Genomic DNA, 19,077 nt, shown 5'->3' on the forward strand with positions numbered 1-19,077 from the left:
GCTTTCTTGCAGACATTTCAAGTTCATTATATTTTTTTTACAGCTATATAAAAGTATATAAAGTAAATATCGTTCTAGCTGCTACAAATGGGCTCGTGACCATGTTTAACGAAAAGTGCTTCTTAAAAAAGGTCTTTGTATTACTGGGTGGACGTAAACGCCAATTGCTTGACCTCAGTTTCGAATATGTCCGTGTTATACTGCCTTCTAGTGGTTGCCAAATGTAATTAAACCACTCAAACAGTCAAACTTAAAATAAAATAAGGAAAAAAATAACAGTTCGTATATATTACTTTGAAAGCTTCCGGAAGCGCTATGTGGTGCCTTCCTGTGTGGTTGTCATGGGCAACATGGACGCTGGGAGACGCCACACGGTCGGGCATGGGGGTTTCTGTCGCTAATTGAAGTTTAAATTCTATTCCTGGCAACTGATTGAAGCGGAATGGCACCAAAGGCTGCTAAAAAAGGCGCAGCAGCTAAGAAGACCGCCGCCGCACAGGGCCCGGAAGTCCAGACATGGGAAAGCGGCCTCGCCAGTGCGCAATTTGAGGAGGTTTGCATGCTAACGTTAAACGCTAAAGTTTGCATGGGTGGGGGGTGGGGGGTCTGTTCTAGCATTTTGTGTATAATTTTTCATTCAGATGCATCTCAATAAAGTGGAGAAGTTAAGTTCAAGAAGTAGACATCGTATATGAATTCATTCAACACAGGATAAAATACTTTTGGATTTGTATATGTAGGCCCACGGGTGTTAAAAATACATAAACGTAGGCAAAAATGCCGATGTATTTAAAATAATGTACATTGGATTCTAAGGAAATAAAGCAATGGCCAAGAAGAAGTAGAACAAAGACAAAAAAAACGTACAAAGGAAACTTCCTGAAAAAGGCATCTACTCCACAAGGGGGCGCCAATTGTACTTTAAATCGCAAATGATTGACATGCCACGTATATTATACTGCAGAAAATCATTTCACTTCACATTTACAGGAGGTTTTTGTGTCACCACCTGCCCCAGCAATGTTTCCCTGTGTGGCCCCATATAGTGCACACTGCAAGAAACCACCCGCCGTCCAATGTCTGCCATTGTGTTGTGATGTTTACGTTCTACATGTAACTGTTGTATGTCCTTGGTGTCACTGCAGGACAACTGGAAAGCGTGTGTATGCATGCTGGTTGGTCGAGATCCGCATGATGAGGAGCTGATCCGGACGCTGGCTCAGGCCGTGCAGCAACCGCAACGCAAGCTTTTCACCGCGCTTGCTTGGGAGGACACCGAGGCCAAGGTCAACGATTTGTGTGTGTACACGTATATATATATATGCATCCATTTTATTGTTTGTCTGATTGTGTTTGAACAGATCCGTGAATATGGGAATCCCAAAGTAAAAAAACGTGACGCCTTTCCCCAGTACTACGAGGTTTGTGATCAAGAAAGAGACAAGTCTCGCGACACCCTCATCCTCATCCTCTGCGTGTGCTTCCGCAGGTGACGCAACCCGCCAGGGAGCTGCTCGAGGCCCGAGAAAAGATCTCTGCTGAGCTCATGGCTCAAATAGTAAAATTTATGCTTCTCCAGATTAAAGAAAAAGACCACCTGAGGCGAAAAGCAGAGCAAGTGAGAGAACTCAACAAAATTTGCTCTTTATGTCTACATTCTTGTTGACTGTTCAGTATGTTTTTTTGTTTCTATAAAAGGCTGCAGCTGCTCCTGCCGCCAAGGAAAAAGCAGGAGCTAAAGGCAAAGACAAGAATTTAAAGGATGAGGCACCTCCCAAACCCAAAACAAAACTTAAACGCAGGGATGATGTCGAGCCACCCAAGTACATAAGTAAACACTATTACTATTATTATTGTGGTTATTATGGTTTCTTCACATTGGATTCTCACTATTCGCTCGAAATAGTAATTATTTATATCCATCCATCCATTTTCTTGACCGCTTATTCCTCACAAGGGTCGCGGGGGGTGCTGGCGCCTATCTCAGCTGGCTCTGGGCAGTAGGCAGGGGACACCCTGGACTGGTTGCCAGCCAATCGCAGGGCACACAGAGACGAACAACCATCCACACTCTTAAATCTTAATATTATTGCCCTAGGGACAATTCGGAGCGCAATTATTTATATAATTATTTATAAATATTTAGTAATTGCCTGCAGATTCCACAGGATGGCGGACAAGCACTACTTTTAAGCTATCTCAAACTGCTGTGCTTACTTGAAGCCACGTTGCCAGAATATGGATGCAACTGCAAAGTACTACTTTTGTCAAAATAAAACTCTTCAATGCACATCAACATAGTTCCTAGAAACTAACTTTTTCCAAAAGAAACTCACCAACTTACATTAATATATTAGTCCCTTCATACCAAAATGCCAAAAGAAGGCTGCAAAGCACTGTTTTTGTCTTATGTAATTCATCAACTCATTTAAAAATAGTTTCTTGGCACAAAGATGTCAAAAGAAGGTGGCAAAGCAGTACTAACTCCTCAACTCATGTCAAGATAGTTTCTTGGCACTGAGATGACAGCAAGGCACTACTTTTATTGCTTCAGCAAATAATGGAGGATAGGTTCCCAAAAGCATTCTGAATGTCAATCAACGATTAAGCAAGAACTTTTTTTTTTTTTTTTGAAAGTTATAAAATGAGTATCGGTGCTCGTCTCTCAACATTGACACACTCAATGTTTTTTTGCTCGTGTCACCGTAACAGATGACGAGCCGATCGACGGCCCTCAACATTACGTCCTGCTGCTGGGCTTCCACCAGCCCCAGCTGGTTGGGACGCTGGATGGCGCCGGCGTGCACGTCGACAACGTCATAGGGCTGAGCGCCCCGCACGCGCCCTGTGACGACGAGCACCAGGAGCAGGATGAGGAAATCCGTGTGCCCAGCGGTGAGTTATTCACTACAAATAATGTACTTTTGACAAACAACCATCCACACACACAAGCGCACACAAGCCCACTTAGAGACAATTCGGCACGCCCAATTAAACTGCCATGCATCTCTTTGGAATGTGGGAGGAGACTGGAATACCCAGAGAAGACCCACGCAGGCACGGGGCGAACATACAAACTCCACCCAGGAAGGCTGGAGCCTGGCCTCGAACCCGAGTCCTCAGTACTGGGAGGCGGACGGGCTAACCAGTCATCCAAATGTGCCGCCAAAATGAACATTTAAAAGAAAAATAATAATAAAATAAAATAAAAATGCCCCAAAAGTAACCTAAAATGTCCAAAAACAAAAAAAAGAGGTAGACAATTGCCTTAAAATATTTTTGGAATCACCAGAAAAAAAAAAAAACATCAGACAATGTATTACAAAAAAACAACAACAACAAAAGCAGAAAAGAAACCGTTCAAAATATAACTACAAAATTGCCAAAAATGTCATAAATTTGCTGGCATTAAGGCAGCAAAAAATAGCCATGAAATGTCTATAAAAAGGAACAAGAGGGGGAAAAAAATGACTATAATATGTCCATAAATTTGCTGGCATTAAGGCAGCAAAATATAGCCATTAAATATCGACAAAAGGAAGAAAGGGGGGGGGGAGACTATGTACATAAAATAGCCAAAAATGTCAAAAAATTGCTGGCTATAATGCAGCAAAAAAATAGCCATGAAATGCCCAAAAAAGGAAGATGAGGGGAAAAAAAAAAAAAAAGACTCGAATGTATCCATAGCCAAAAATGTCAGAAAAATAACAGAAAGGCAGTAAAGTGTAAAGATGTATGAAAAACAAAGTGTGTCATTTGTAGTGCTGCTCTAATTAGCTCTCGGGCCCTCAGTACATTAGACTGACTAACACTGTTTTCTTCACCACAATCTTCAAATGTTTTGCTGCTTCAGACACATTTTGGCCTAAAATGGCTCTTTTGACAGTAAAGGTTGCCGATCCCTGAGCTAGATGAATGGTTTTGTCTTTAAAATATTCAAGTAGAAAGTACTGGCATTAAAAATAACACAATATAGCTTGCTACATTGCTACCTCAACTTGTAAATATTTAGTATGCTGTCTTCCATCAGCGGACCAAATTGCCGCCGAAGAGGCGAGGGCCGCGCAGGCCGAGGTGCTCGACAACTTCTGGGCAGCTCTGAAACAAGTTTTAGACAACGGAGGGGCAAACTCCAGACTCCACAACGTGGCTCAACTGGAGTACGCCGTCCCAGATTCGCTGACGCCATTTGACCCGCAGGACCCCGAGGCTGTGGTGCGTCAGCGCCCACTTCCCGTGACAAGTCTTTGGCACTCACGTCTGCCGTCTGCTTGCAGGTGGCCGTGGCGACACGAATGTTTGACGGCGTGGCCAATCTCATCTATGACTGTCTAGACTGGCGCAGGCAGCATCAGCACTATTTGGACAGCGTGACCTTTGTTCGTGTGCCCTCTGTGCTCTCGGGGCAGGATGTTCCGCAACCTGCGGAGGTACACACGCACACACATCACTGGTGGACCTTCATAATCAGTTTGTACTGGCCCATGTTACTTAAAATATAAGAGCATGGGACTTAGTTTTACTTTTTTATCTCCTGGCTAGCTCGCCAGCTTGCTTCCCTCGTCTGATTGGTTGGTTTCTATAAATGTGATGTATCCCTCTGTTGTGTTTCCTGTAAGAGTGGAGCTACTGTGTCCCCACGCTCTAAGAAGTCAGGGCGCCCGGCACCTTCAAGTAAGATCTTTCATCACCACCATCATCGTTTTCACCGCAAGCCGACTTCATTGTGGTTTTCTTTGTGAAACAGAAAAGGCGCCGTCATCCCTGACCACCGATGTGGACATGAATCATTACAGCGGCCTCCTGGAGCACGTCCCAGCCGAGGCCTGCTCCGTGCCGCTCATCTTGCACTGCATGCTGGAGCAGGTTTTGCGCCTCTTCAGGCATTTTACAGATTCCATAATTGCCGTTGTGGTGCATAACAACTTTTGTGTGTCCAGGTTGTGTTGACAAGTGAGCAGGCGCCTCCACCGCAAGCTCCGGACGACTCTGAGCCTCAAACCGCTCCCGGTCTGGATAACCACGTGGTCGGCCAAATGCTGCACAACATCCTTCCTCAGGTCGAAGCAGAAGACGAGAGGAGAGACTTGCTGCATTGTTTGCTGACCACAGTAGAGCGAGAAGACGACAAGGAGGTGCAGAAAGGGGAAAAACATTGTCAATAATAACACGGCGAGTATGTCTTGTTCATAATGTCACTTGCGGTCCGTCTTAGATCCTTAAAGGGCAGTTTGGAGTAGAAACGACGCCAAGGAGGTCCGATCAGCCCGTCATTATTAGACACCATGATGAAAGGGCACTCCGCTTGATCGGCATAACTGTAAGTCAAATGTGCACATTTAATATGTCCGCCTTTCTTCGCTGTGTGTAAATGCCAAATTGTTAGTTTTATGACTAATTACTGATTATGTAAAGTACTAGCAGTGTTATATATTGCACACAAGTAATACGTGAGGAAAAAAAACAAGAAAACTAATACTGAAACTAACAAACTAATAAAACAGCATTTTTTTTTAAATAACTAAAATTAATAAAAACTAACAGAACTGCCCTGAAGGCTAATTAAAACTAGCTTAAAAAAAGACTCAAAACGAAATAAAAACTAACTAAAAGGAAAATTCCAAAACTATATTAATAAACATCATGGCAAAATGAAAAAAGTAACATATTTCTTACCTAGCGTTGTATTTCGACTGAGTTAAATGAAAGAGCAATTGGAGCCAAAAGTCAAGCACACAAAATTGTTGCCTCGAAGCAACGTCATCTGAAGGTGCTGTTCTATTGGCTGATGCTAGATGATGTCACTTTTGTGGCACTTTCAAACGTCCTTGTTCCGGTTAGTATCGAAATAATATGCTTAAAGTCACATTTAATAGCTCATGTATTAAATTCATTACCAAAGACTAAAATGAAGGACATTTTCGCTATAATTAGTTTTGTAAATGTAGTTTCAGTTGGTTTTATTTTTTTTAAAAAACATTTTTGTTTTTATTTCGTTAATGAAAATGTTTTTTTAAATTTTAGTTTTAGTTATTTCATTAGTTTTCATTTAACTAAACTAACCTACTGCTACATGCATATTTTTTTGCCCATGTGTATAGTTTGCTAGTGTGTTACTTAGGCTAGCATGCTAGCTAATACTGTTGATGAGTCTCACGTTTTGTAGAATAAGTCTTCGTTTTTACTACATGGTTTCATGATTACTTGCGAGAAGTATGGCGCTTTACGAGCCTCTATTTTTAAAGTGATTTTTCGCCATGTTGTGGTTGTCAATTATTCACGTTTTCACTATTTGCAGCAGGGAATTCAAGGTTTGGATCTAGCTCATGAGGAATCTTCCATGATGACACGATCGCCCGAGTGGAAGCTCATCAACTCTGTGGCTCAGCGGCGTTCCAACAGCTCCTGCTGGATGGCCATCAAACAGCAGCTCCAACGCCAATGCACCGATGGTCTGAAACAAAATACAAATATTTGTTGTTGTTTTTTCTCATGCAATTTTTTTTTACCCTAATCCTGCTCAACAGACGAAGTGTCATGGCCGCTGGCGGAGCGCTTCTTTCACCAGAGCGTGTTTGAGAGCATGCTGCTGACTGGATTGAATGAAGAGGGCGTTCTGGGAAAAGATTGCAAACCTTTGGGAATGGTGCATCATTCCAAAAAACACCCCATCAACCCCTGGGACAACCCGTTGTCCTTTGCTAAGCAGAAGCTTCGCAGCCTGCGCAAGAAATGTCTGTTTATTCAGTCAAATGTTTTCAATTTGGGTTCACTTTGTCATTATTTCCTTCCACTAATAGGTCCGAAAATTCTAGAAGAAGACACTGATTCTGCAGAGGTGTTTGTATTTTAATCACCAATTTGTCTCTTCTGAAGTTCTTTTAATATCGAAGTGTCACTAAAGAGATGGGTTTTTTTTTTCCTCCCCTACCAGATGAGCGAGCGCCAAGTTGTCCAGCTGGATCTGTCCGACATTCAGAGTTGCCGACTGAGGTCCTTCAGGGATTGGCATTATGTTGAACACTACGAGGCGGCTATCTTACCTCAGGTGACCTCGAGTCTTAGATGAGATCATGCTTGTCGGTTACATGCGACGGTTTGTTTTTGGCGTAGGTCCTCCAATCCGCTGCCCAGCAATATCGCTGTCTGGACACACTCAGAGGAAGTCATAATAATGTCCTGTACATTTTCTGCCACAATCCCATGAATCCTGATCGCTTGTGCAAGGAATTCTGGGATATAGCCATTCACACGGATGTCAAGTTCAGGTCAGAGTGCAGTTGTGAACATGATAAAAGAGTGATTTGTATTTTTATTTTCATGTATTGCTTAAATAGGACGTATTTGGAGAACGTAGCGTCCAAAATCAGAGACTGGATTGAGAAAGAGGAACTGAAGAGACAGCCGTTGGATATAAGTCCTGTGCAACCGTGTGAAGGTACAGCTGAGCAGAAAAACGAGATATTATTGATTTGATGAACTAAATTGATTTTTTTTGGACTTGACAGTGGAAGCTGCTGAGCCTCAGGAGCCATATGTCACAAAAAATTCACTCAAAGTTTGTAGCAACTCACACATACAAAAACTAAAGAGCACACATGCAAAAAAGTATATTGACTAGTCATTTCAATTGACAGGCTTCCAAGCTGGAGGAAGAAAGGCTGAAGGAAGAGGAATCCAAGAAAGGCAAGAAGCCGGCGAAGGCGCCGGCGGCAAAGAAGCCACAGCCGACGGAGGAGGTAAAATCTCCGGAGGCCAAGAAAAGCGACAAATCCGGCAACACGGTGAAGAGCAAAACTAACACCGACAGCTCCATGTCCACCGACCACTCTGACCAATCACATTCCAGTAAAGCGGACGACATAGATGAGGTCACTGGTGCACGAACACAGACAGGCCAAGCTAAGTGTTGCCTGTGAAATACATAATTCACTAAATATTTGTGATATTTGTCTTTGGGTGCCTCACTTTTAGGGATTCACAGGTTTTCACATGGATGGAATGTTGGTCCATTTATCAGGGTGTGTCCAGTACATCTTCCCTGCATCCGGGGGTAATGTTACCGTGGAGACCATCAGCTATGTTGGAGGTAAAGTCATTTGCACAGATTCTAGCTTGTTTAACCGGCAGGATTATATTTGACACTCAACAGCGTTGAGATATGAGTGATTTGAATTTATTTATTTATTTATTTTTTTTGCTTTGACTGAATGAGAATTATGTATTTAAAACCTCCAAATAATTCCCTAAAGATAACAAATGATTCAGCAACAACGTGATGAGATCAGAGAGGAGTTGAGATATTATGAATCCCACTACTGCCCCCAGGTGGCCAAGGCGGGCGCCACTATAGGCTACTTACGCAAAACACATGTCGCTATAGGTTCCAGCATGCTGAAAGTGGCGGTGAAGAAAGATGGTCACCACTTCTACACACACATCAACCAAGATGTCCATGCAGTGAGAAATGACGTTAAAGGTAAAGATAAACAAGAGCTTTGCTGTTTGTTCCCGATGTAATACTGATGACTCCACTCCAAAAGAGCATCCTGTGAAGACGACTGCAGCATCCAGCCGTTCATTCTCGGCCTTGCTGGATAATGGCGTCCGGCTGTCATACACTTTTGAATACCCACCAGAGAAATACAAAGGTTTGAGACCTCACAGTAAATGCTTGGCTAGTTTGTTAGCTGAAAGTTGAATGATAATTATGCATGTCATGGAAATATAGTGTCAAGCATTCTTAGTAATCTAATGATGTTGCTTAAAAAAGTAGGTTATTCCACTGCTTTTGATTACATTATACATTGCCCTGATGCCAACTCTAATGTAACATAGTAGAGGGGCTTTTAAGATAATAATGCTAATGGTATATTGTTGCTGCTATGTGAAGAACATTTATGTCCATTTTTTCACTTTTTTAAAATTTTTATTTTTTAGGCTTTTGGGATGAAAGTGAACGCAGACATCCCAAAAACATCAAAAACAAAAAAAACAAAAAAAAAGGACATAAGTGTTTTCCACATAGCAGCGATATATTCTTTATCCTATATTAAAAAAAAAAAAAGAAAAAAAAAAGACTATTAGTAGTTGTGCAACTACGGTTGCAACTATATTATACTGCCCACAGGTGGCCAATGTGTGCACAACAGAAGCAGCAGTCCAATGCACATTGAAATGAAGTTTAAAAAAAATGTGGCAAAAAACGGTTTAAAGGGGATGTTAACCAGAATTTTTTTTTTTTACTACAATATATTCTCTACGCTCCCACTAGTCTACACATGGCATTCTTAATATTGTTGTGTTTGTGGATTATGAATTATGCAATCAAATACAATATTCCAGAATGCTAGTTTTCCTGTTCTAACCACATTATAAAAATTCATTTCTACTCAAAAATATTATTTCAGATTTGATGGTTTTCGCAACTTGAATTTCAATAACAATCCATAATAGTTTAAAGAAATATCAACATTTTCAGTTGCAATCTATAATATATCGACATTAAACAGAAGAATAATTTATGTTTCAATATGATGTATAATACCCTCAGTTTCCATATATTCCCACTGAAAGCTTCCAAGTTGCAATACTGTATTTCTAAAATACTGAAAATGTCCCACTACTTTGCAGTCCCAGTTGAGACTCTCATGGAAACAGAGAATGGGGCACAAGAGTCGACAGCCTTGGTAGCCCCTGCAGAGGGTCTCAAAGAAACAGAAAAAGAGCCGCAAGAGCCGACAGAGTTTGCAGCCCCAGTCGAGAATCTCAAGGAAACAGACGAAGGGCCGCAAGAGTCGGCAGGAGGGGAGCTGGTAGACGATCCATATAGTGGAAGCATCACTGCAGAGGCGCCGGTGGATATATAATATGTACATCTGTATATGACTCTATATATGTGTATATTTACTGTGATTGTTATTGTGTGGTTCTTGTGTGAAGCTGTGTGAAAGCCAACCACAAGTGCCCCTAAGTCCACTAAACAGCCTCAGCTTGTCTGTCCCAAGTGGCTTACTTGTGCAGTTCATGCGTGAAGATGGTTAGTGATGTCTTTTTTTTTTTCTTTTTTTTTTTTTTTAAAACCTCTGTAGCAACTCTCACATGTTTACCACACCAAAATGTGTGTTTGTGCGTGTCCTCAGAGAAGCAGGACATGCTGGTGCGACTGAGTTTTCATGCCACGGGTGACCAGGAGCCCTTTCTTGCCAAAGAGGCATCCCGCACCATCACCAGCCAGGGAGCGGTGATCCGATACATGAGGGATGGTTCCAGCGAGGTAAACACGCCGGCACGCGCACGGTTCTATGTGGTTGTCGACTCACATGTGGTTGTGGTTTTTTTTTTTTTTTTTTTTTTTTTTTGGTCGTAGGTGCTGTTTGCAGACGGCGCGGTCAGTTCCAGCTTGGATTCTGGCCCTGTGTGGGTACAAGAAATAGAAGAAGACACCACAGATGGTAAGAAAATTGCACTGGACTTAAATGGGAAGTCAACCCCAACATTTTCTTGAGATTAATATGTTCTTAAGCAGCCCCAATTTAACCTAAATACGGTATTCTGATTAACTAATTTGCTCCCAAAAATGTATAAATACGTTCTATTTCAAGTATTACCAGTTTCCCAAAGACGTAGTTATACGTTGTTTTTTTTGGTTTGTTTTTTTATGCTAGACTACAGAAGGCTTTGATGCAGCCTCTGAAGTGAAGAGAACGGTTGAAACAATGGCAGTTATCACAATAACAGCCAGCAGGTGACAGCAGAGTATAAGAGATCAACCAGGGCTATGTTGCAGCAAGCTGTTTTCCCCCCATAGTTTTAAACAAATTTGTGAATAATGATGAAATTTAGCTATATTCTAATGTTAATTGCTGCAAAACTGAAACAGATGAAAATGTACTTTTTTTCCTGATGAAAGAAGAGACTAATCTTTATTTTTCTTTAATTAATCTTTATCTTTTATTTTATCCTTTTTATTTAAGTTTTTATAGCAATAGAAGACAATATTCAGTGGGCCTTGCAAAATCAATCAAAATCCAGCAAAACAGCCTCCCGGCTGCTTCAGTGAAAATTGCTGGGAGTGAATGAGTTAAGGTTGCATTTGTGAACTGTGAAGAAAGCAGCAAAGTCCACCCATTGTCATCCATCTTACTTGCTGTCTACTGAAAATGACATCACAGTCACTCAGCGCTCAGGTAACGACCAGTCATGGCTCAGGTTGAGAACATCACATGACCATACTCAGAAAACAGGTGAGCCATGATTGGTTGTTACCCCAACAGCTGTGATGTCATTTTCAATTGACAGCAAGTGTCAAAACGGCCGCCCGCTGAGACAGATGCCAACGCTGCTTTGTTCACAGTTCACAAATACAATTTACTAGCGCATAAGGAAAAATTAGTGTTTGGTATCCGAGATTACTCAAAAGTTGAGTACTTGAACTGGTATTTGTCTGAAAAAAAAAAAAAAGTAGCGTTGAATGAGTATCACTAATACAGTATATGCTTCTAGAGCAAAATCCAGAGAACCAGGTTACTTCTCCTCAGCAAGGGTTTTGGGAAACGACGACGCCCTGCGGTACTCGTATCTGCACCGTCGGTAGCAAACACGAGCAGAACCCCACCTGCTCTGTTCTAACCTACAAGACGTCAGACCCTGTCACACACGAGGTGCGAGTCCTGCCGCTGGTTACGCCGGCAGCCACGCTAACTTGATCATAGTGGGTTCCTTCGCTTTACTTGCAGGTGATGCTGAGCCGGGAAGATCTGGTGGTGACGGTGCAGAAGCCAGACGGGTCTGTGAGTGTCGATCATGCGGATGGAACGAGAATCACTACGTTCTACCAAGATAGGCCGCCAAGCGTGGCTGAGGAAGGATGTGAAACTCAGATAGAGGAGGAGAAAGAGAGGGTGCTGGTGGTGGAGAACGAGGCCTGCGCCACTGTGGTGATGTACCCTGAACGACACGTGGCTGAAATCTGGTTAGCGGATGGGACTGTTATCACCGGGAATGATGAGGGAGTGTATGAGGTAATGTGTATCATTGTGTAATTCCTAGATTATTTTTTATGGAGTATGATTTTGATTTTTTTATTTTTGATTTTTTTGGTCAAAGGTGATCCCATCCAGCATCGGGGTCCTGAACATCCAAAGTGACGGCAAGTGTATCTACTCCAGTAGACCCCCTCAGGGTGGCCTCCCCTCTTATGTCATGAGTCACACTGACAAAGTGGCCTGTGACATAACAGACCTGGATGGAAGTCACTTCCAGGTGAGTTGCAGTTCAAAGTTTAAAAGGCACAAGAGATAGATGCATTATTTCACCATTAAAGGGATTTTTACAATAATGTGTTCTATGAAGTCCCACTCGTCTAAAGATGGTTAATATTGTGTTAGTGGAATATGAGTTAAGCAGCAAAATCCATCCGTTCTTATTAATGTCAGAAGGCGGCCATTTTGCCACTTTCTATTGAGTGAAAATGACATCACAGTTGCTCAGGTCTCAGGTGAGCTCTGATTGGTTGTTGCCTGAGTCCTGAGCAAAATTGATGTCATCTTCAGTCGTCAGCAAGCTGGACTTTGCTTCACAACTCATATTCTGCAAATATTATATTAATCAAAATGTCATGTTTAGACTAATGAGGTCACGTGTAACATATTATTGTCACGAAATGTTTAAGGTTGCCTTCCATTTTAACTCATTATTTGCTCCCAAAAACGTATAAATACATTCTATTTAAAATGCATTATGTCCCAAAGACGTATTTAAACGTTTTTTGTTGTTTGTTTTTTTTAAGCTACAGCATACAGAAGGCTTTGATGCAGCCTCTCAACTGCAGAGAAAGGGTGAAAGAAATGGTAATAATTACAAAGCAGGTGGAAGCAGAGTATAATAGATCAACCAGGGCCATGATGAAAACAAGCTGTTTCCCCACAACTCTAAGCAGATTTGTGAATAATGATGAAACTTAGCTATATTCTAATGCTAATTGCTGCAAAACGGAAACATAGAAATATACTTTTTTTTTTTTTTCCCCCCCGGTAAAACATCCGTGAGCGAAGGGGGTCGCGTCAGTGAAAATGGCTGTGAGTGAATGAGGGAAGAATATGACTGCTCAATGGGAAACTCCATCGGTACATGGGCTTGCAATTAGCAGCTATGTGGAGATGTTACCCGAAAAGCAATTGTTATCAAAATACAGCAGCACCTGTAGGCAGGTAATAAAGCAGTCCCCCTCCCCCATGCATTGATTCTTTATTCGCTGCGATGCACCACTCTACAACTTTTTCAGGTGTTGGAAGATGGGCAGGTGACCACGCACGTTGTCGGCCCACCTCCAAGAATGCTGCGTGTGGAGCAAGACGAGGACAAAGAGATTATGTCAAAGCCCCGAGACCATTGTCCTAGACTGTTCCTGGTGCACGAGGACGGTTCCGGGTCCGAGCTCTTTAGTAGGCAAGCTGTGGAGGAGCTGCTGCACCAGGCCCACTTGGACCCCACCGTGGTTCTGCTGAAGGACCCGCTGCCAGACGCACAAGGTGAGTGACAGTTCATCCCACGCCGTAACGACTGATTGCTAAAAAAATGTGTCGGGACTGTTCCAGGTGAGTTTGGCATCACCATCCTGAAGCCCACTATTGAGAACGTTCGGTCCAAGTGGGTGCATGTGAAGCTGGAGCATGACGCTATACATCTGCGCCTCCAGAAACACAGTGGGCAAGATTCCCCCCGTGTTGAGGTACTGGACAATATGGTATGATGATACCTTAATGGAGTACCCCAACTTAGTTCTGAGCCATCACATGCCACCTTCTGTTCATCACAGAAGTCTCGCAGTCCTTCATTTGTGACCACTGCAGGACAAGGGTACAGCCCTGGAAAGCGGGCCGTCGCCAGTGTTCACGTCCGCAACTGCCCCAAAGTCCTGGAGATTAGGGAACTTTACCAGCATACGGCCTTAGACCGTAGACTCAAGAACTTGGTGGACACACGACTGAAGGCAAGTCCCGATCGTTATACACTTTGTTCGTCTGATGAAAGATTTTAATAAGTTCTCCTTGTAGGAATATATTGAGAGTTTGATTGAGAAGTCACAGTGGTCTGCTGACGTGATGCTCAAGGAGCCTCGCACTGAAGTGGAGCAAGCCCACGCTGGGTTTCTGCTTAGTCAGGTGCCACTAGCTTGATGCTACCATATAATGTGAAACACTGTAGGCGGGCTAACCGAAATTAGCAAAGATATACTACTGCTACTTGTCATACTTTATTACTCACTGTTGTATACAAAGTGTGCTAATAGGAGAGTATCCCTTTAAAGTCTCTTCCAGATGAAGCGGATGAAGCCTGCACCAATATAAAAAGAACCCTAGGTAAAGGGAGTCATTAATCATGCCTGAATTGAATGTTTTGTCTCATTGGCCTCTATCTGTCCACAGGGGACATTAGCAGTCTGTACAGGCATGCTGCGCAAGCTCCAGTCGAGCTGTTGGATGATTTGACGGATACCATGACGACGGCCAGCATCGGGTAGAGGCCACTTTGGGGTTTAACCCATTTGCATCCAAAAACGTATAAATACGTTCGATTTTAAATGTATTAAGTCTCCCAAAGACGTATATTTATACGGTAGGGATGTAACGATAAGCGCAATATCGTGATATCACGATATTAAAACTGCCACAATATCGTTGTCGTCATGTTCACAATATTTAAATGCAACACATCTGATAAAAAAAATAAATAAAAAAAAGGCAGGTTGCTTTCCAATTGTGCAGTTCTAGCACCCGCTGATTGCTAGTTTTTTTTAGTGCAGTTTAATTTTCACAAGTCATGTTTTGGCCCTTCTATGTTTAAAATCTACACTAATTGTCAGATGAAGGCGAACGTAATATGCCTGTGAAGCAAGTCAATATGTGGAGGAACTCAACGTGTGTGTGTGCATTAACAACATAACATAATAATAATAAAACATAATAATAATTACATAACATTGATGTTACAAAAGCACAATATTGTGCTTTTTTTGTATGAGCTCATTTTTTTTACCTATATTGTGACTTCTTTAAATATCGCCAACCGCCCCACAATATCGTGATAATTATCGTATCGTGAGCTTCATATCATATCGTGATGTTTGGATATTGTTACATCCCGATTATACGTTTTTTGTTTTTTAAATGCTAGAGAATGCAGAAGGATGCAGCCGCTCAAATGCAGAGAATGGATGAAAAAGAAATGGTAGTAATTACAAAAACGGCCAGCAGGTGGCAGCAGATCAACCATGGGCATGACGAAAACAAGCTGTTTTAAACAGTTTTGTGAATAATAATGAAACTTAGCTACATTCTAATGCTAATTGCTGCAAAACAGAAACAGAAATAATACTTTTTTTTCTGATGAAAGAAGAGGCATTAATCTTTCTTTTAGTAGGTTCCATGTTTTGATAGCAATAGAACACAATGTTCCGTGGGCCTTGCAAAATCAGTCAAAATCCAATAAAACAGCCGAGAGTGAAGGGGAGGTTGCTTCAGTAAAAATGGCTGCGAGTGAATGAGTTAATGTGATGTCTGTTGTCTTCGGGATCTCGTCATTCTCTGGTCTTCTTGCAGCTCTGCCCAGTATAAGGAGTCAAAGTGGGCAGACACATTGGAACAGTACAGGTCAGTATAGCTTTTAAAGTCAAGCCTAGTTCATTTGTGTAGTCCTTAACTACAAAAGAGAGGGGGAAGTGAGAGGAGATGCGGCAGTAAAACAGGCCATAATTTAGATTTATGTTTCTCTGTGTGCATGTGTCTCTTAGACAGGAGCTGTTTGAAGTGAGGGCTTGTGTCGAAGCGCTGAGGAAGAAGATTATCGTGCCATACTTTCACCCAGAGAACAACTTATTACACCAGGAAAGTGTTAACCTAAATTTGTTAACCACGGTTCGATCAAAATCAACATTTCAGTTTGCTCATACAGTGTGTGTTAGTGCTTACTTGTACTGTTATTGTTTTCCAGAATTATCCCCTGTGTCAAAGTCCAGACATTAAGAGGCCAGTCTTGAGCAGCCCAACATTCTCTGAGTCAGATTATATGGAAGAGGCCTTCCGGAGGGACGTTCAACCAGAAGAGCAACGTAAGTATACAGTATAATATATGTAGCTGTGAACTCTTTCTGAATTTGAGGAATTTCAGTTCTAGATGACACTGTAGAACCGCCTCCGCCACAACTGCACCCAACACCTTACTCTACCAGGTTTGCCAACCACACAGCCATCTCACATCATCATAAGAAGCTCATGTTAGCAATCTGTGTCCGTGCTCAGTCACACAGCAGTGAGGAGCAGCAGGATGCCTGGCATGTCACCTCCAGTCGCAGCAGGTACATGCTCATGTGTTTCAGCAGGAGCTGAAATATGAATATGACTGTCTGTGGTTGTGTGTCTGTGAGGGACCATACCAGCGGTCAGCTTTGGGATGGATTCCCGCAAGCCTCCGAGGTCGGTCCAGGTGAATGTAACCGGGCAGCCCAGGTGGACAAGCATCAGACTACCACCGTCAGTTATCCGCAGCAAACCCTTCAGTGTGCCCAATCATCACGTAAGCTGGGAAGCCCTCAACTTTCAGACCCTAATCCTAACCAATGACTAGTCAACTTGGGAAAAAAAACATTTACGCACAAATGCTTTTTAACTCTTTGACTGCCAGAAACGTTTAATAACGATTAGTAAAATCAAGATGTATTCTGCCATAAACGTTAAATGTAGTCAACTATGTTTTTTTTTGTTTTTTTTAATCAATGGGAAGTGCAACATCTTAGTGCAGCGCTGCCTGGTCAATTGGTTGTGGAATCAAAAACACCAACTAACTATGGCCAGCAGATGGCAGCATTGTATCTCTTTTCAATGGGCTGCCAGTTTATGGAATTCCAGTGATACATGATGGAATCTGATGAAATCGAACATTTTCAATGATGACGAGAGTGATCAAATCTAATTCACAGAGCATCACTAAACAAAAAAATATTAGTGTCAATGTCACTGTTGTGGAGAAAATGTACCTTTTTACAAAAAGCTCGTCTTCTCCTTATCCTTTCAATTTTCGTTTAATGTCACTCAAATGACCTATTTTCAAGTGCTGATTACTAAAGAACGGAATAAGGTAGAAACATACTTTGTTTTTCTACTGAAAGAATGGAATGTGATCTTTCATTTGGTACCAACATTGTATATGTAGTAAAAGCACACAATATTCTGTTTGCCTTGAAAGAGGAGTTAAAATGCTCGAAATCTGCTGCCACTGTGGGTATTTGATTTTTTTTTGATAATCTGTGGCAGTAAAAGAGTTAAAAAATGTCCATCCTCAGTTCCGCTCTGTGGAGGAGCCAGTCCGGCGCAGGTGTCGCACCATTTCACTGGTCGACCCGAACGTTATAACCAGAGGCTTTGAGCTGCGGCCGTCCAGCATCGACTTCGGCTTGCAGAAGGACGGAACCTTCTCTGTCGTCACCGTGGTCATGAAGAACGTGGGTGTCGACACCTGCAGGTGAGATGATGACAAAGCGTCGGTATATCGTTATACCTTCGAATGGTGGCGTCAAGGTCACGTAATCGCTCGCACTCGGCTTCTCTCCCAGGTTCCACGTGAAACAGCCTCCAATCTCTTCAGGCCTCCGTGTCAAGTACCAGCCAGGACCTGTATGTCGAAAGACGAATCACGTGAGGGCGCACTCAAGCACATGCAGTCTGTCCGTCGTGCTTTCTGTCTGTCTAGGTGCCGGCAGGTTTGCACATTGAACTGGAAATTGAGCTGTATGCCATGTGCGAGGCGCACGAGAGCTACGAGGATCCCACCAAGTACATCTCCCACGACATTATCATCCCCACGGAGACCGACATCCTCTATCTGCCTGTCACAGCCAATATCCTTCAAATATGCGTGGCCAAGCGTCAAGTAAGTTTGCCAGTTGTTCATTTAAATGTGGGAAAGGCTCAGGCTAGTGGAGTCGCATTCTATTGTACTATGAATTTGACTTAATTCTCATAACTTTTTACAACCAAAAAAATGTACAATTCGCTGTTGTATCCCATGTATCCCCATTCTTTTGACTGAGGCCCCAATGTAATACAATGGGAAGAAGTCCAGTGTGTTCACAATGCACATTCTTGATGCAACATCCTTGACTAATGTACCCATCCTTCCTGAGCTCTTTTATGACATTTGGATGAGAGATCACTTCAGTTCATACAGCAGGAGACGCTCCAGGGCCCCCAAACAGTCCCGCAGTCTCCCGGCGTGCCACGGGCGGCACGAGCAGAATCCGCCTGGCTCTCGGGGGCTCACAACCACTGCAAACACAGGTGCATGTGCAGAAAGTGAAATCAAAATCTGGAATATACCATTTCATAGATGTAGTATTTTTCTTTTCTTTTTTTTTTTACAGGGCACCATAAACGCACAGCTAGTCTGTGAAGAACGCATCAATCCACCAAAAAGCTGTATGCAAAGTCTGTTTCAAATAAAACAGCGATCAACTCTGTGTGTCTATTTTGTTGCTTAAATTGTCACGTACTTGATCCTGTCTGGATAAAGTTGTCTCCTCGACATTATTTGAATCAACAGGAACACCGGGTAAGCTGCTAACTTCATATAATACTCTACTATACTTTTGTTATCTCATACGAATGCTGTTTACTGCAACTTTGTGAATTACTGTAAAAGTACTGTATCAACAAATAAATGATACAAACACATTTGTATATAGTAACCTTATATGGGTATATATGCATTATGACATGGGCATTGAATTAGTTTGAAGTTGCATTATTAGCATTAAATTAGATTTGATGATGCAGAAACCCTCTACAGATGAGAAGCTACGTTACAATGCCAGCCAGCTAAGCTAGGGCCGGCTGGTGCTAATGGTTCAGTCACCTCTATATTTGTATATATGATGTATTATAGTTATAAAAGTTACTGATACTGTATATGATCACAACACCCGTTCTTTTATTTACCTTCATACAGCCTTGTCATGGATATGTTTTATTTGCTGTACACCGAGGTTAGCATTGCTAATGTGACTCTGTTATTTTTAAATAA

At 42.2% G+C, this 19,077-nt stretch overlaps 1 protein-coding gene across 4 annotated transcripts; it reads left to right on the forward strand.

Annotated features, from left to right (window-relative positions):
* Positions 1 to 322: 322 nt before the first annotated feature.
* spag17 (sperm associated antigen 17) lies at positions 323 to 18,514 on the forward strand. Of its 4 annotated transcripts, XM_077499543.1 has the most exons (47): positions 323 to 553; positions 1,146 to 1,286; positions 1,362 to 1,421; positions 1,490 to 1,618; positions 1,699 to 1,831; positions 2,713 to 2,895; positions 4,031 to 4,215; positions 4,278 to 4,430; positions 4,620 to 4,674; positions 4,748 to 4,866; positions 4,941 to 5,135; positions 5,216 to 5,320; positions 6,299 to 6,452; positions 6,528 to 6,734; positions 6,801 to 6,838; positions 6,935 to 7,048; positions 7,114 to 7,268; positions 7,338 to 7,438; positions 7,509 to 7,558; positions 7,638 to 7,871; positions 7,975 to 8,089; positions 8,384 to 8,479; positions 8,544 to 8,651; positions 9,634 to 9,857; positions 9,943 to 10,039; positions 10,143 to 10,276; positions 10,370 to 10,454; positions 11,506 to 11,663; positions 11,739 to 12,023; positions 12,109 to 12,264; positions 13,286 to 13,532; positions 13,599 to 13,747; positions 13,820 to 13,993; positions 14,058 to 14,165; positions 14,312 to 14,363; positions 14,430 to 14,520; positions 15,603 to 15,653; positions 15,794 to 15,883; positions 15,990 to 16,111; positions 16,171 to 16,231; positions 16,302 to 16,357; positions 16,427 to 16,575; positions 17,342 to 17,520; positions 17,612 to 17,672; positions 17,749 to 17,896; positions 18,168 to 18,335; positions 18,419 to 18,514. In XM_077499543.1, exons 1-47 carry the CDS (start codon positions 443 to 445, stop codon positions 18,445 to 18,447), a joined length of 6,015 nt encoding a protein of 2,004 aa, XP_077355669.1. In that variant the 5' UTR covers positions 323 to 442; the 3' UTR covers positions 18,448 to 18,514. The 4 variants fall into 4 exon arrangements, with proteins under 4 accessions (XP_077355669.1, XP_077355666.1, XP_077355668.1 ...); XM_077499540.1 differs by having other exon boundaries at positions 6,528 to 6,838; XM_077499542.1 differs by having other exon boundaries at positions 6,528 to 6,838; positions 13,599 to 13,732.
* The last annotated feature ends 563 nt before the right edge of the window (positions 18,515 to 19,077 follow it).

Source organism: Festucalex cinctus, chromosome 16 (genome assembly GCF_051991245.1).
Source record: "Festucalex cinctus isolate MCC-2025b chromosome 16, RoL_Fcin_1.0, whole genome shotgun sequence".
Classification (NCBI taxonomy): domain Eukaryota; kingdom Metazoa; phylum Chordata; class Actinopteri; order Syngnathiformes; family Syngnathidae; genus Festucalex; species Festucalex cinctus.